The sequence below is a fragment of the Eurypyga helias genome, unplaced genomic scaffold (assembly GCF_000690775.1).
Source record: "Eurypyga helias isolate BGI_N326 unplaced genomic scaffold, ASM69077v1 scaffold22368, whole genome shotgun sequence".
NCBI classification, from domain to species: domain Eukaryota; kingdom Metazoa; phylum Chordata; class Aves; order Eurypygiformes; family Eurypygidae; genus Eurypyga; species Eurypyga helias.
In genome coordinates this window covers 4,261-21,620 of record NW_010269170.1, presented here as the reverse complement: position 1 = coordinate 21,620, position 17,360 = coordinate 4,261, and the positions used below count along the sequence as shown (strand labels likewise).

At 40.4% G+C, this 17,360-nt stretch overlaps 1 protein-coding gene across 1 annotated transcript; it reads left to right on the top strand.

Annotated features, from left to right (window-relative positions):
* Positions 1-14,986: 14,986 nt before the first annotated feature.
* On the top strand, positions 14,987-17,074 carry LOC104514357 (gamma-sarcoglycan-like). Its single transcript, XM_010158018.1, has 3 exons — positions 14,987-15,066; positions 16,011-16,134; positions 16,901-17,074. Exons 1-3 carry the CDS (start codon positions 14,987-14,989, stop codon positions 17,072-17,074), a joined length of 378 nt encoding a protein of 125 aa, XP_010156320.1.
* The last annotated feature ends 286 nt before the right edge of the window (positions 17,075-17,360 follow it).

Sequence of the window (17,360 nt, the reverse complement as noted above, 5' to 3'; positions counted from 1 at the left end):
ATCTATTATATATTTTATATATTATTTACAATATTGAAAAAAGATAGAAAGTGTTACCTCTTCCACAGTTCTCCATGAAAGTGGCCACAGCCCTTGTACCTTGGTGTGTATTTGCTGTGTTGAGAACTTGCCTCAATCAGGTCTCCTGGGGCTTCCGTAGTGTAGCTGCCACCTCTAAATGGATCACAGCAAAGTTTTAGTGGAGGACAAGTACCTTGCTTTCCAAAAGAAGGAATTTAAACAGAATTATAGAAGCTTATGTTGAAACATGTATCTTGTGACCCAAAACGTAGGCGGAAAACTTACAACAGCAACTAATGGAACTAGCTGCTGTAGACAGAGATAGTTATGGCAATTCCCTAAAAGCCAGCTTGTCCTCAGGTTCCATGTTAGGTACTGGAAGTAACCTCTTCTGATACTCCCCAGAGTTTCATGCCAGCACACATGCGCTTTGACATCCCCAGTTATCAAATAACAATGTCTATGTGAAAAACTAGTGTCTCAATTTGGTGCTAACGTATGTTTCTGGTAATTTATAGCACTTTATAGTATTATTTAGCATATTGTTTTATTCCTCCTATATTTTATAGCCTTGAATAACACATAATTCGTACATAGTTTTGGCATTTTGATACTGTTCATTTCTTGTGATCTGCCTGGCTTACGGTTTTCTAAGAGAAAACAATGGATGAGCAAAACTGTTTAAGTCTCAATGTTTCTGAACTGACCATTCCCATTTCCCAAACTTATGGAAATGTGCTTACAAAAGTGACATCTTTCCATTTATTAACTGACTGTGTACTAAGCATAATGAGTATAATGCTCATAAATGAGTACTAGCTTTGTTGTCATAGATTCCATATCTGGATGTCCGACAGCCAGCAACTGTGCCTGCTGAGCACAAATCCTGTGGGAAATCACTTTCAGTGCAGTCAGTTTGTGGTATTTTGCCAGTTCTTCAACTGAGGGTTTACATCCAAGTTCGAAAGTGACCCACATCATTCCACCCTTCTTGCATTTGAAAAGTAGTATAGTTTTTTGATGTCACTGTTCCAGAGAGTCAACTTTTGTCAGAGTATGATTATATATATATAATGTTATCCAAATGTGGGTATATTTAGTGTCTTACAGATATATTCTGAGAAGATTTCAATGTTTTCTGGGGAAACATGTATTTTAAACAAATGTACAATACTGGCATTCACTAAAACTTTATATATATAATTTCAGAAACATTGTTTCATATTTTAATGAAGTATCTATGTCCAATGCTTAACGACATTAAAATATATATTTACTAGCTTGTGACTCATATTTTATAGTATATTGATAATTTTAGGACATAAATACACATTTTCTAGATATTTGGATAAGGTAAATTACCATACTGATGGATTGCTTGTAGACCTCTCTACCTATATATTCAGAATAAATGTGTCCCCTTTAATTTTTACTTCTGTTCTGTGGGATCCAGTAACTCTTATGGCCTCTACTTCTCTTTGATTCTTTATGAAGGCTTACTTTTATCTTTTCCATTCTCCATTGACAACATTATTTCCTTTAGCACTTGAAATATGTGCTAGGGTTAAACTGTGTAATATGACAGAGAGAAAGGCTGGAAACTGAATTTGTGGGTGTTTATGGTTGTATGAGTAAGAATTATGAAGGAAATCTAGAAAGAAATGTATAGAAGCCAACCAGGGTAAAAACATTTGCTAAATCATTGTTTAATCATATTTGTAATGCTAATGCTTACATGCTAATTGCCTAAAAATACCATCTGACTAACTCAAGTACAGTGATTTTTCTTTGTATTCATTATGCAAATCAAAAGCCAGTCATTCAGAAGAGAATGAATTGCGTAACGGAAAAGCAAGTCTATGGATATGATTCAGTATTTGTACAGCTTCTCTGCTCCATGACTAGTGAGATGTTCCTACCGTAATGTAATTTTATGAGCCCTGGCATTAATTTGCTAGATATAAATTTACATTCATATACTTTAGTGCATTCAGGTTTAACTAAGAACACCATCACACACTTCTGAAAGCCTGAAGAATTTCTTTTCATTCATCTGATGGACTCTAATCTGGGAAAAGGCATAATTTTGGAGGATTGGGTAATACCATGTTTATCACCTTTTCAGAAGCATTTCTGACATTTAAAAATACATTACTAGCAAAGGCCTGGTTGCTACTTCACATCTAGTCTTATTTTAAGCAGTGATTTTTCTTGAAAATATTAATCCTAAAGTGAAAAGAACTTTCCAAGTACAATCTGTTTTCTCTGTCTTCCATTGCAAGCTATTTGTGTGCACCCATGTTCTTGCAAAATCTTGTTCCTTGCAATTCAGTTTACAAACTAGAGTGCTGCACCTGCGGGGCATATATATCATTGTACGTCTGGACCATATGACCTTAGGAGACAGACTTACCTCTGGTGATGAGAACATCCTGCCTTCTGTAACTCGGAGTCTGCAGGAGGACTCGGTCCTGCTCTGCACACAAATGTAGAGCATCTTGAGTCCCCTCCTTACCCTCCTGAGGTAAGGAGGGACGTTTGGTGACCCATGGGAACAGAGCCTCAGGTGTCCCAGTGAACCTGTGCTGTTGGCAGTCAGAGCTGCTCTCCTGAGCACCTACAACATGATTCCTGTTTCAAAGGACTGCCGACCTCTGAAACCAGTGAGTGATATCTCGGTAACAGCAGGAGAGGAAATCTGTGCACCAGGTAGCGTCTTTTTTGCCAGGAAAGATCTCCCTGAGAACACATGCCAGGTTTCTGCCCACTGTCATAACTGACTTCCACATAGGCCTGTCAGATAGCCAATGTTTTTCCAAAAGCCTCAGTTTTGCAGAGATGTGACTTAACACATTAAAATCAATAGGAGTTGTTTCTGCTACTTGTTTGGGCCAAAGCCATTTACATGTTTTCTGTAGCTGCTTACTCCAGTAGTGCAAAAACCAAAGTTGTAATGGTTTCTACACCTACACTGTTGAACTGGGTACCTGACAACACCAGACTGCTCAGTGAGATCGCTACAGTGAACTTGTCATCAGTGATTACAGCATACTGCACCAGAGCGCAAGGTACCGTGAAATCTTCATTAATGACTGCCGCAGCTATAGACACCTTGCAGATGACCACCTGGAGCTCTGCTTGTAAGCCCATGATTGTGCTGTCACTGGTCTAAGACATAATGTTGAGCTGGGTAGAACATCCCTTACATTATCTGTCACCTACATACCTGTCTGCACGTATATCGAGGGAGCTGGCGGGGAGGCATGAGGCAGGAGTCACCCACCATAAGGATGTGCATGCATCAAAAATGGAAAAAGAAAGGGAAACCATTCCTAATAACAGTAATTCTTCCAAGATAGATGGTACATGTGCACTGTCGCTACTCACAGTCTTCCCCCTCTCCCTCATCTTATGTATGCAGCTGTGATACTTCACTTGTGAGGAGTCTGAAGAGAGTGTGGCACATTCTGCCACTATACTAATCCACCACAAGAGAGGAAGGGTCTGACCTGCTTGTCAGCAAAGACCCTTCACTGGAGTGTTTCTTTTCATGCAGAACAAGTGGACACTATGAGCAGCACATACTGAATTCCAGTGTCTTGAAATCTTTCTGTGCTTCTGCATGTTAAAGAAAAATTTGCTTGAGATATATGAAAGGCATGGCAAATTTTAACATGGAAAATAATGGTATTAAAATACTCATCATGAAAATACTAACCAGATTTTTTACAACAGTGATGCAAATACTGTTATTTTATGAGTAAAATTTTATAATAAAATTAATTATTTTATAATATCATTAAAGTAATTTGAAAAAGATAGCCATGCTGGAAACATCTGTGATGTGCCAGGTTCAATCACATTCAGTGGGGCCTTGGCCATTTTTAATTACCTGGAGAGTCAGCACATCATAAAATTGAGGTCATCGCAGAGACCTCTTTTGAATTAGCTCTGCTTACCACTCTTTATCACAACTGTCAGTCTTGAGAAAAGCTTCTGTTTTAATCATATCTCAGTTCTGATCTTCACTCTTCATTCCTTCAACAACTCAGCACTGAGTGACAGTGGACAAACAGGCAAAAATTCAGTATTTAAGATGGAAGGAGAACTAGTAAACAAATAACTACACTATAATAATGTCCACTATGGTTTTGAGCAGATTATATATGTTGCTTTAGATTACTTTTATAGTCTTTTTAAAGTACCATTAAAACTGGGCACTATTTTATTCTCTTAAGAGAACATGTAAGTGCATTTGTCCTAGAACTTTGAACATTTCTTTCTTATTGCTTACATAAAAAAAGTTCTGTTAATCAAAACCTTGGGAATTCAAAACATCTGGTGTTCAAATCTGGCTTTGTAATTGTGTTTGTGCACAGAGATCACCCCTAAGCCATAAGCAGTGTTGGTGCCTGTTCTGCTTATGTTGAACAATTCCCTTGAATCCAGAATCTCATAACTGAGCTTTACTGGGATCATCTGTTGCCACTCATTTCAGATTTATAACATAAACATGGAACAAATGTGAAAGAAACTATTTCAAGAAATAAAAATACTGTGAGAACTTTTTATTTAAATTGAAAGAAATAAAAATATGTTGAAGAACATACCAGTTGACATCTTCAAGAACAGCAAATACTCCTAACACTTAACAATGCCACCCAAAAGGACTGGAGTGTCTCAGGGATCTGCCCTTTATCCTTGATCATTTCTAGCATAAGACAAGATAAGCTAAAAAAAAAAAATAATGGACTATTTAAAAATCAACCACACTTCCAATACATATGGAGTAGGGTTATTAAAAACAAAAAACAAACAAACAAACAACAAAAACACACCTCATCTGTATCTGCCTCACATTTTGGCTGATCTTAAATGATTTCTTCAATGTTTTTGTGTGTGATTCAGCTGATAATTCAGTACACACTTCTGGTGACCATTCAGCTCTTACATACTCAGGTGTCATTCATAAAACAAGAGTCCAAACCTAGAGGACATCTGTGTGCCCAGAATAAGCAGATGCCTCTGAGATGCTCATCCAGATTTAGAACTGCTCTCTTTCTGCAAGCAGAAACACTCATTCATTCACTGAATTGGGAAGGGATTCTCCCACCAACCACCCTCACAGATGCATTTTCAGACACACCAATATACCAGAAGCATGGCCGCAGGTGTTTACAACTGCTCGGGCAGGTGGAATGGCTCTCAGCTCACTTGAGCATAGCTATCGACCTCAGATCTCATCACCTCTTGGTAGAAGGCAACGGGTACTGTTAGGGAATGTTACATTTTATCCTAACAGAAACATCTAAAAAAAAGATTAATTATGCCCTAGCAGTTCCTATTTCTCTCTATTCATTTTGAAGGGGGCATGAGGAGCCCTTATACTCCTTAGTACAGGCAACTACAGTTGTTTAGAGGAATTGCACACGGATCGACTATGCCATGCTTGGTTAAGCTCTGAAGAAATGAAAATTCATTATGAGAAACAAGGCCACACACTGTGCTGGGAAATGCTCAAACCCCACAGTAAAGATCTCCACTTTAACCCTGTATTCCATAAATTCATCTAAATTGTTAATCATAGTGTATATAACCTTGTAACTAGGATTAGCAAATGCTGCCAATTACTGGCCCTTGTTTGATAGCAGGCACGAGGTAATGAGTCCTTCCAAGGTAATAATTAGCTGGGAGGCCCTGGCCATGCTAGAACTTTATTCAGGAAGTCATGATACCATCATATTTACCCTAAAGAAGTGTCTTTTATTTCTAAGTTGGTAAAAATCCATAGTTGTCTCATACTCACTAAAGACTGAGAATTTCAAAATACACTCTTGGTGTTTTCAGTGCTATCAGTTTTCTGAAGCTCATTCTTCCAAACCTGCATCCATTTCAGACTTCTTTTTTATACTAATCTGAATAACTGTGTATCAGCCTCCCATTCTTACATTTTACATGTAATTATCTTCTACAGCTGTTCCATTGACTCCAGCAGCTCCTGTGCTGAGCGTTTTTCTGATTTTCTGTACTGCTCTGCAGCACTTGTCTCCAATGTCTTTCTATATTTTATTTTTTTCTTAAAGTTTACAAATCTGCAAATTTGTATCAGGAAAACAACACAAACTCTCTTTTCTTCTAATCTTGGATCATCAGATTTCCCGCAGCCTGAAGCACAAGAGAGGATGAAAACCTCAACTTTTTTGTGCTTTTCTTTCATGTAGTTCTTAACAAAGAAGTCATTAGAGGAACACTATCCAGCTTGGTTTCAGAATTTAGGCACCCTGATTCAACGGTAGAGTAAATAACAGATTTGACTCCATATCCAAGTTGTTTGAGTTTCAAGATTGTAATAAGTACATGGATAAAATCATTTAAATATAGATACACGGATAAATTTATCTATAGACAAACAAATTCATCCATAAAATCTAATTAATTATGAATTTCTTTCTCTCCAATGATTGTCTAATGTAAACCACACTAAGAGTCTGAGAATCTATTACTGCAGCAGCCTAAGATTCTATAGGGTCAAGACTATTTTAGCTTTAGAAAATGCATTCCCTATAGGTGAGCTACATTTAGTTGAGCCTAGTGGGTATTTGTGATCTAGCTTCCTGGCTTCTCCGTTCCACCATACTTCCTGAAATATTGACGCCATCGGTATCAGTGGGATTTTGTCATTTCACTCTGCCTCCCCTTCATTCCAGCCAAGCACAATAAGCCCAGCTGTGTCAGGTATGATGACTGCTCCTTCTGGGAGTTGGCAGAAAGGGAAATATGGCAGTGGTTCAATGGTCTTTTTTCCCCTCCAGAGTTAAGAACTCAACCCTGAAGTGTTCGAGTAATGAAATACTCCTAGTCCTTACCAACACAGACATCTGGGAGGGGAATCTAATAAACTTTGTGCCCTTCGTAAAATCAAGCTATAAAGGTAACAGCAGCTTTTTAAAAGATATTTCATTGATGATACAGAATCAAGTACAGATTTGAGAGTTTATTTTTTGAGCTCAGTAACCATACGTAACTAACAATTTACACCTTGTTGATATCAGACAAAAATACTGATTAAGTAACTTAATCTTATTTTTATTTTCCAAAAGGAATTCCTTTTTAAAAGAAAGAATCCTGCAGCAATATTATATGAGTGTCATTAGGACTGTCAGTATATGTATGTAAACGTTAGGAACATTTGTGTCCCAAAAAGAAAGGCTACCAGAAAAAGCAGAGCCTACTACATCCCTGTGTAATTATTTCAGAGTAGGTCTGCTGTTACTGAAGTATTTGGAGTGTTCCAGTGCATTATAATCTGCATTTGTGTCTATATTTTAGAGGTCAGAGATGTTAACAAACTGCCAGCAAAGCCCAGCACATTTTGAGACTTTCCCAAGTGATTGGAGACAAAATGTTAGACCTTCCAAAATGGCATTTTCGTTAATGTGTTTAAGCAACAAGCAGAAGAGAGTCAAGAAAAAGTGACTTTTAAAATCAAATTAAAACAAATTGCTCTATTATTTTATCGTCTCTAAATTGCAACATAGTGCCACTGAAGATTTTTTTAGAAAGCTTCAGAATTACTAAAAAAATCAGATGCTTTATGCAGAGCTGCTTCATTCCAGCCAGATAATTGTTCTTTACAGTAGTTGCTATGTATGTACACTTGCCTCTAAACAGACACCCTCATAGTATGTTTCACTGAATTCTGTTGTAACCTATTTATTTTCTTCTGATATTATCTAACAACTTTTCTGTATTTTCTAAAGACACTGCTGATCTTCATTTTTTACTACTGCACAGTAGCTTTATTTTGAAGAGGTGGTAGGCTTGGCATCCTTAACTTGAAAGTACAGTTCTAATATTAAGCAATATCTTGTGCTACTATAAGTGTTCCTGAAAATTGCCTGCAGTGAAATAGCCAGATGCACTTGGAAAAAATGCAAAAAAAAAGTTCTTTTTAAAGTAATTGTTGCTTAATTTTGATTCATTAAGAAAGTACTGGTTTGCATATTACTTTTTATTGTGACATAAATAATGGACTAACTTGGGATTTAGTGCAAGGGAGCTGTAGATATTTGTACTAGCCTTCATGAAATAGAATACATGTCCTAATGCAGGCAACTCCCAGCAGCAATAACCCTTGGAAAATGGTTTCTTTGAACTAAGCTGCAAAAATTGGGATTATGTTATATAACCATTTAATGAGTCATTAGTATGTATTTTTTGATGATCAGTAAGAGCTACTGAGGGCCACGAAGATGATCAGAGGGCTGGAGCACCTCTCCTATGGGGACAGGCTGAGAGAGTTGGGCTTGTTCAGCCTGGAGAAGAGAAGGCTCCGGGGAGACCTTATAGCACCTTCCAGTACCTGAAGGGGCTACAAGGAAGCTGGGGGGGACTTTTTACAAGGGCCTGTAGTGACAGGACAAGGGGGAATGGGTTTAAATTGAAAGTGGAGAGGTTTAGATTAGATATCAGGAAGAAGTTCTTCGCGGAGAGGGTGGTGAGGCACTGGAACAGGTTGCCCAGAGAAGCTGTGGATGCCCCATCCCTGGAAGTGTTCAAGGCCAGGCTGGATGAGGCTTTGAGCAACCTGGTCTAGTGGAAGGTGTCCCTGCCCATGGCAGGGGGGTTGGAACTGGATGGTCTTTAAGGTCCCTTCCCACCCAAACCATTCTGTGATTCTATGATTCTATCATAGTTTACCATTGAATACTAATACTTCCATGTCCTTAAGATATACATGGCTGTTGGAAAATGCTGTGAAACGCATCCTTCCTGCTTGCAAGATGTAATTTTAGGAGCCATTCCAAAGAAAATCATTTTACAAAATAAACCAAAAATGAGGCATATACTGAGACTGAGATCTCAGTCCTGTTGTTTTTTCCTTTGCATTTGGACCTGCTGGCAAACAACTGAAAGCCACAGGAAAGAACACCAAGATATTTGGGTGAGCATCATCTTCTTGCTACATCCTGATCACCCTCCCCACTTGCCTGACCTCCAAAGGGCAAGCTGCTGGGAGATATGTGAATATGGGTGGGAATTGGCAGCCAGCATTAGTATGTGCCTGCTGCTCATGATCCTCCTCTACAACTCCAGCTTCGTTTTGCTCAGCTCTTGTTAATTCAGCTTCCTCATAGAGAATATGGTTTGAAATTCCATATATTGGACCATAAATAAATGCTGACAATTTTTTTTCCTGTGTAACTAGTGCACGATCTAGCTATGGTTTACTCTCTTGCAATGTTTAGCTGAATCATTGCCAGTGAATTAGACTGCTTTCAGACTAATCAAAAAGCCAATATACTCCTGTTGCCTTTTAAAGGTTAACATGCATTCAAAGAGCAGAGCTGAAAGCAGACACCTACAGAGAACCAAGGCCAATTAGGCCCACAGAATCCTCCAGGCTGCTTTTTTGACTTTCAGGACATTAGTTCCTTGACAGGTTAGAGGTTCTCCTTTTTGCCCTTTTTTTTCTCATGTGTTTTTTTTTTTTTCCTTCATGTCTTACCTTTTCTATTCTTCCTCTGCTCCACAACCTCCAATCACTGCCTAATTTAATTTCCGTTCACCTTTCCAAAGTCAGACTTGAACTCGAGGGCAGGCATTCATGGCAAGACTCCTTTCTGCACACCAGAGGCATGTGAGGGTTTCTTCCTTACTTAACAACGTGAAGAAGCTGTTTTGGTTACGTGCCGAAAGCATCTAATGCTCTGTGCCCCGTTTTCACAGCCTGTCCCTGTGCAACCTGAGCTTCTGCGTCTTAATGACTGTAACAAGATCTGTAGCCATTGCTCTCCTAACTCTTCCTGTTTCACTCAAGAAAATAAAGTAAGAATGATAAGTTATCTCTGAAAAGGATGAGCCTAGTCTTGAAAGTGCAGATGCAGAGGCAGAGTTGCACAGTGCTTATTTTCACAGGAATGCAGGCTTGCAGGGCCAGATCTTCAGTGCCATAACTGGCAACCTTATTGAACTGACTGCAATGGCTTTATTTGTGTTTGGAACAATTTAGTCAATTAACTTAATTTTTTTTTTTCTTTAAGTATTTTGTAACTCTGAGAAGTCAGAGAGATGGTTTACCAAGAGTTGAGTCAAACAGCTGTGTACTCAGAAGAGTGGGAGACATCCTTATGAGTCATCAGCATCTTCAGAGAAGTTCAAGGGAAAGAACAATATGCAAATACACACCAGTGGAACAGCAAAATTATTCCAGCTCTTCTGAATTACATTTTCTGTATCTCCTCCTTTCTCTTCATATTCTTCAATCTTTTCTCTTATACTGTATTCGCCATGCATGTTGCCATATCAGTGCCTAGGAACAAGTATGAAGCAGCATCTTCAGTCCTATAAAGACTAAATGGCAGAAGGAAAAGTGTGTGGGATCTTTCACTGTCTTCTGCCCCCTCATATGACTTTCTTCTTAAATCAACCCTTAATATAGATATTTATTTGGCCTCTTTGCATGGATCCTTTTATTTTAATTATACTAAAGCACTGTGGGAGGAAGGCTGAGCATATTAGAGAAGTGGAAGTAATGGATTAGTATATTTTATGAACTCTCATAAAAATCAATACCAGAAAGCTTTGTGCAAAACTTTTAATGAAAAGGGATTATGAACTAGCCAGCATTTAGGTTCTGCCTGGACCCTCCTTGTGTTCTTTCAGTGTTTAAAAGAGCTTTAAAAAAAAAAAAAAGCCATATAGATTAACACCAGACAAATATCTTATTAATGATCTAAACAAACATACCACTGTGAAATAATCTGATATGAAGTAAGTCAAGTTCAGTATATCTCACATTTTATTTTCCTCTGTGCACAAGGGTCCTTTTTTCATTAAAGTTGAGTGAGGGCTAAAATACATAGGTGTTTCTCTTTTACTGATAAAACAACATTTAACTCAAACACTTAATACAATATACACTGCTGAATTCTTTACCATATCTTTAACAGGTGCTGGCTGTACATTTCATAACATTTTCTGTGTATGTTAAAATTTATCAGGCTATTTTAACAAGAAAACAAGTCAGGGATGGGGCAAGGGGGGGAGGGGAGGGTGCGGGGCGCACACCAGTTGTGGGGTGCACCACCGTTTTAGAGGCAGTGCCCATCTACCTGTCCAGTCCACTCACAATAACCCTGGTCTTCCTCAGGTAGGTGCTGGGAGGAATGCATACATGTGGGGAACTTTCCCCTAAAGCCAGTGTGAGGAATTCTGTCCCCATTGAATTTGAGATAGGTGCTGACTCATAAGTTGGAAATGACAAAAGTGGCCAGAAGGAAGGAATAAACTATTCCCCAAACTCAGAAGAGCAAGCTGGTTCCTCTGTCCTGCTCTGAGTCAAGCACCCCCACACTGCAGCAGGAAACTTGGGCTCCAGAAGACTCTGGTCCTCTTTCTGCAGTACTAAAACTGGCTTTCTAATGCTTTGTGGTACTTACAAGATCAGCAAAGCATCCTTCCATCTCCTGCCAGAACAGGATGAAAGCAGAGATCAATATTCCTGCAGCATGCACAGGAATTGCCATCTACTGCTTTACCACAACTGCAGCAGGCGGTCACTGCCCTCACATCCTCCCTAAAGAGCCAGCTGAGCAATTTCTGGTGATCTGGTACCTCCATGAGCTCACAACATGCTTATAGGCAAAGGTGGGAATCTTTAGGTTGTCGGGGTGATTTCAGATCCAGAGTCTGGATACTGTCCAGGTTCCCTCAGAAGACTTTCACACAGTCCTTCATGAATTACTCTGCACACCTCGGCACCAAATTTCCATAGCAGAAAGCCAAGACAGTATAGTCAACTTCTGGAACTTTCTTACCAACAAGGAAAAAAGGGATAGAAATATTTCTTCCTTGTAATCGGTTGCATTGGATTGCTGGAGGACCAATATGCAGCAGAAGACAGAGCTATGAAATATTAGCAGCGACCACTTACTCCCCCACCCTTCCCTCGCCTTCATTGGCTGATACTGTGCAGTTTCGCTGCAGTTGGCCAACAAACCTCCAGGTGGTTACAGAGATTTCGGTGAAGGAGAGCAGGGCAAAATACCTACTCTGCAGCAGGCCTGGATATGGTCTCCATTGCTTCACATTCCATGGTTATGTCTACATGAGTGTTTTCATTTAAATTAGGAACGGGTTTTTGAGGGCAATGTCCCAGCTTCCTGAGCTCCCCACATCTTGGTTCGCATTGTGGAACTGTTTGGGACACATGAACAGGATGGCATTTGGATTAAATTAACCTGAAAGTTATGCTCTCGCAGATAACGCGCAACGTGCTCCAACCTTTCTGGGTGTCCCTGTCAGGGTCAGGGAACAGCTAGTCCAGAGTACTGCTCAGGACACGTAACGGTGATGTCAGGTCCCTGGCATCAAACATTGTGCCATCCTGATCAATTCCTCTTGCACCACACCACTTGCTCTTAGACCCCTGGCAGCTACCGCACTACCTAGAAGCTACTACAGAATCCATCTTCCCAAATGAGAAAAGGCTGTGACAGGTATCTCATTTAGGACAGCCCATCACATAGATTAATTCCTTTAGATGATAAAGAGCCTCATACCATTCTGTTAAATGTCATTTATATGCCTGTAATTTAAAAAAAAAAAGACAAAATGACTGGTGACAATATATTCCCTCATCAGTCTGCTGCCCGAATTCAAACTATAAAATGACCAAAAGCTCTTAAGACAATCATGTTCTGTCCTCTGAGTCTCCAAGCACCCTCCTGCATTTGCAAGCAAACCGAATTCTTGTTTTGCCAAGACTTTTGAGGGCTGCACATCAATGTTTTGCTCGGCCCAGTCTAGTCTCTCCCTCTGTTTATTGCCGAGGGAATAGATCTTGAAACTTTCCTGTCAGCCGTCACCTGCACACAGGCTTGCATCTTCTTCCTGACTGACCCAAATCATTCGCAGTGCAGAGCAACTTATTCCTGTCATGTGATTTAAGTAGATCCACTGGTCACGGATTTAAAAAAGCCCATTTAGCTTTATAAATGTCTGTTTAAAACACCGCCAGCATTGGTAATTGCAGTGCTCTGTTCAGATCTTCCCGAGACGCCGTTGAGTTCATCAGTCAGCTCTTCTGCCAGGGTGGTTCTGTGGTCCCCAGACCCTTCAGCATATAGGAGAAGTCCCAACCTGCCCACCAGTGACAAACTGGAAGTGCCTTAGGGCAAAGACCACTGAAGAATTTTGGGTGAATGTCTAAGGGGCTGAGGGAATCGTGTCTTCAGGACCAAGTGGCGACTGAGAAGGGGCATTCAAAGCCGAGGCTCAGCTCAGTCATGTCACCTCTAGACTAGACGCCTGTTTCCCTTTTAGTGCATCTGGACTCGAGGCACTGCACCTTTGAATGCTGTATGAAGAAATACAGCATTCGTGTTACTGAACGTTGCCTCTGCCAAAATCTCACACGTAATAGTTCCAAGATGCTTTAAAATCACTGCTTAAGCTTCATGGCAGTTTCCATAGCCAGGAATCTCCAACTTAATTAATTAAGTAAATCCACCCTTAGTTAATCTAGAAATAGGACCTGTATAAACAGCAGAAATTTAGGATTGTCATTGATACAGCAAATGCAATTCTGCCATGTAATTTAAATGATATGTAAGTCATATCATAAATCTGTAAAAGCTTCTGAAGTCTGTAGGTTTCTTGCCAGCATTAATTTTGGTAGAAAGTAAGAAACATTTCTCCGGTGTTTGATTGCTTTTCAAACTCCAGGTCTGATATGTTCTTCAACAATCTGTCCCAGTCTGCCTTCTTGTAATATTCAATAGAGCTTAAAAATGAAAATTTATGTCTACGTATAGATTACTATAAGACCTATTTCAATGTTTATAGCTTTTTGCTAAAACAAACTATGGCAACAGTTATATTCAACTACCTTGAAACTCACTTGTGAAAATACATTCAACGTTGAAAATACAAACTTGATAATTTTTCATTATATGATGCATACAAATGTGTATCAAAAAATATTCCCATGCAGCAGACCACCCATGTAAATCACTCAGGGGAAAACTGATTTCCCATTTCATAAAAGTGTAAATCTAAGGATCTAAAGCAAAAAGTCACATAAAAGCTGTTAAATCACAAACACTGCTTAATAAAGATTGCCAGTACTGTATTAGATGTCTGATGAGACCAGACTCGTACTCGTGCCCCTGTACGCAGCATGATCATGATGGAAGTTTGTGCCACCTCAGAGTCGTGGGATAAGGCATCCGACTAGTTTATGCATGTGGTCCTGATATGGAACCACGATGCAGTTATCCATTGTTAGGAATATGAATTAGCAATCTGGAGTTTAAACTAACTGAGGGTGACTAACTCAGGAGATGTGGGGGAGAGGCAGAACATAGAAGCATAGTCATAGAATGGTTTGGGTTGGAAGGGACCTTTGAAGATCAAATCAGATAGATTCTTCTGCTACCTCTGGCTAGCAGTGATAAGCCAATGTTGCCTGAGTTATTTTCAGATTTGGGGATAAAAAATGAAGTTTCAGTGACTGTGCTTAACTGCGCTCATGGGTTTAGGTTTTAAAATGTCAGCTGGATTTAGCTGCTTCAGAACTCTAAGATACAACTGAAGTTTCACAAGCACAAGCTGACTTCTTTTAAATTCTAGTTTTAAAAAATTGGAAAAAAAAAAAGGAAGAGCTGAAGCAGTCTGAGTAAATGAAACCCATCAGGCAGTGATGTCAGGACTGTGCGTGAAATCGTGATTCCTTTAGCACATGATTGGCAGTCAGCCTCTAGACCCATGACCTGACATAAACCTCGTAAAGGACCTGCTGGGGCACAGTCCTCGACTCGTCTGGCTCAGCAGCTGCTGAGCACGCATGGAGCCAGCACAGCATCTGCGGGCAGCGTGTGCACGTACGACTGCGTGCACACGCGTGCACACCCCCTACATTTCCACAGGTCAGAGTGGGTGAGCAGATGCAAACCTGGGACGTATGTCGGAGTTCTGCTTTGTGGATGTAGCCAACATTATATGTGTCCAGGGAAGGTCCAGAGTAGACAAGGTAACAGGGATGTAAAGTAAACTGGTACCACCAGTTGATGCATTTTCTCTAGCCTTAATATTCACCTGTCTGATGTTGGCTGATAGTGTAAAATTCAGGCCCGTGTCATCAGAAAGGGTGAACCAATATTCAGGAACAAAACCCAATAGGTATCCAGTCTGATCCTGTGGTGTTCCCAGTGCCTCACGATGAAGCCGTTCTTAACTAGGTAACCGTTAGAAGCAGCGATATAACCACTAGCTTGTTGCTGCACTTGGGCTTTTTCTTCTTGTAATTTTTAGTTAGTACTTCTATCCCTGCTACTTATTCTGGAAATGATACCAAAATTCTGAAGAAACAAAGCTGTATCTCTGAGGAAGAGAAGATCATTGTCCTGCACAGTTGAACTGACTAGTATGGTACCTTCCTGCCATCTTGTGGCACTGTAGGGTTTGCAACTTTCTGTTGTATTGCATCATTTTTATTTCAAACCGTTATTGATTTTTAAGTTTCACATGCCATCTAGTTAAACAACACATGCAGGTTGAGTGAAAGCTTGGTCTGGCTGAGCGCGCTGTCAACACCCTGGTTGATTAAAAGGCTTGCAGCCTGCAGTAATTGTATTAATCTCAATATCGTATGTCAAAAATGGAAATAAATTCAGACTGAAGAATGTAAAAATGGGTTTCAGTTTTAAAGAATAAATTACAGTCATACTGAAATAATGTGAAGTTTTCACTGAAATAATACGTTCTGTTTGTATTATGAATTCACCTGTATTTTTCATTTGGGATACTTCGGTGTTTTTATAGAGCTTCCTCCTTTTTCAAGTCTGCCTGAATTACAAAGAAGCTGCATCTTTTATATGACTTGAGGGGAGATCCTTCAAGGGCTTGTTCAATGTTTACCTATGTTTCAAAAATTAAAGGAACAAATGAGAATGTGCTACTCTCCGATTTCCTGCTCCTGCTTTCAGGCTGGAGTCACCAACTCGATCCTTGAGCATGGATGCACCACGAGGAATTAATATCAAAGCACAAGCTGGGAATATTGAAGCTCTTTCCCAGATGGATATCAAACTACACAGCAGTGATGGTGTGGTGAGTACAAGCCCTTCTGATTCCGTAACTATGGTTGATCTTTGTGTCAGAATGTAGCTAATAGTCTTTTTTCAAGTTCAGCTAATTTAATTCCTCGGATTTTAGGAGACAGGATATTAAAATTAATGGTGCCACTTAATAAGACTTTTATTTATGGGTCAGATTGAGTAATAATACCAATTGGCATAATGTTGTATTAGTTTAGAAAAATGCTCTCTAACAAAACAGTGACAGTGCCCAGCTCCCTGCTGGCACGGCGATCCCTGGGCATCCCAGGTGGGCCCTTGGCCCAGAGGTAGAGACTCAGCCCCAGAGTCCCTAAGTTAAGGAGCGAAGCGCTGCAGAAACCTTCCCCAGAGTGACAGCACGCGACACGAGCCAGTTATTTGTCCCTCTGCGAGGCTGTACAGCACCAGTTCTTCCGCAGAGGAACTCCAGACCAAGCTGTGCGCCCGTCCTTCAGCAGCTGGGATGGCTGCAGGGCTGCGGCGCTCAGGCCGGGGCAGAGCAGCAGCGCCCGTGCCTCGGCACTCAGCGTACAGGCAGGCACACCATCCCTTAACCGAGAGTCAGGGAAGGGGATGGGCACCAGCTTATCCCTCTCCCATGTTCCAGTGTCTGGCAAGGGCCCAGGCCTCAGAGCAGCTTTGTAAATAACAAGGCTGTGCAGAAGGCTGTGTAAACCGCTGCCGAGGCAGTGCCAGGTTGGTTTACGCTATCGCGTTACTATCTAACGCCCCCATTTGTCCCCCTTTCTCCCATGCAGCTTTTGCTGGATGCTGAAACTGTTCGACTGCCCAAACTGCCTGAGGGTACAAGGGGTGGATCCGGCATTTCTCAGGGGCTCTATGAAATCTGCGTTTGCCCAGACGGAAAGCTCTACTTGTCAGTGGCCGGCGTGGGCTCCACTTGCCAAGAATACAGCCGTGTCTGTCAGTGAGGTGCCAGGAAAAGCCGCACACCCCCTTGCTAGTCTGAGTTTTATACTATTGCTACAGAGCATTACCGAAAGCTGAATTTTCAGAATTTTAAAAACAAAAAGTACTTCGGTTTAGGAAACAAAGCTGTAATTACAGTTCTGGACTACAGGGTGAAAGGGGAAGAAGAGCACAAATGACATTTCAACTTCAGAAGAATGACTTGAAGCAAATTACATGTTCTGTCAGTAACACTTTGAACACAGCCTTACAGAGAGCATAGAAAAGAAAAATAAAAGGAGTATGTTT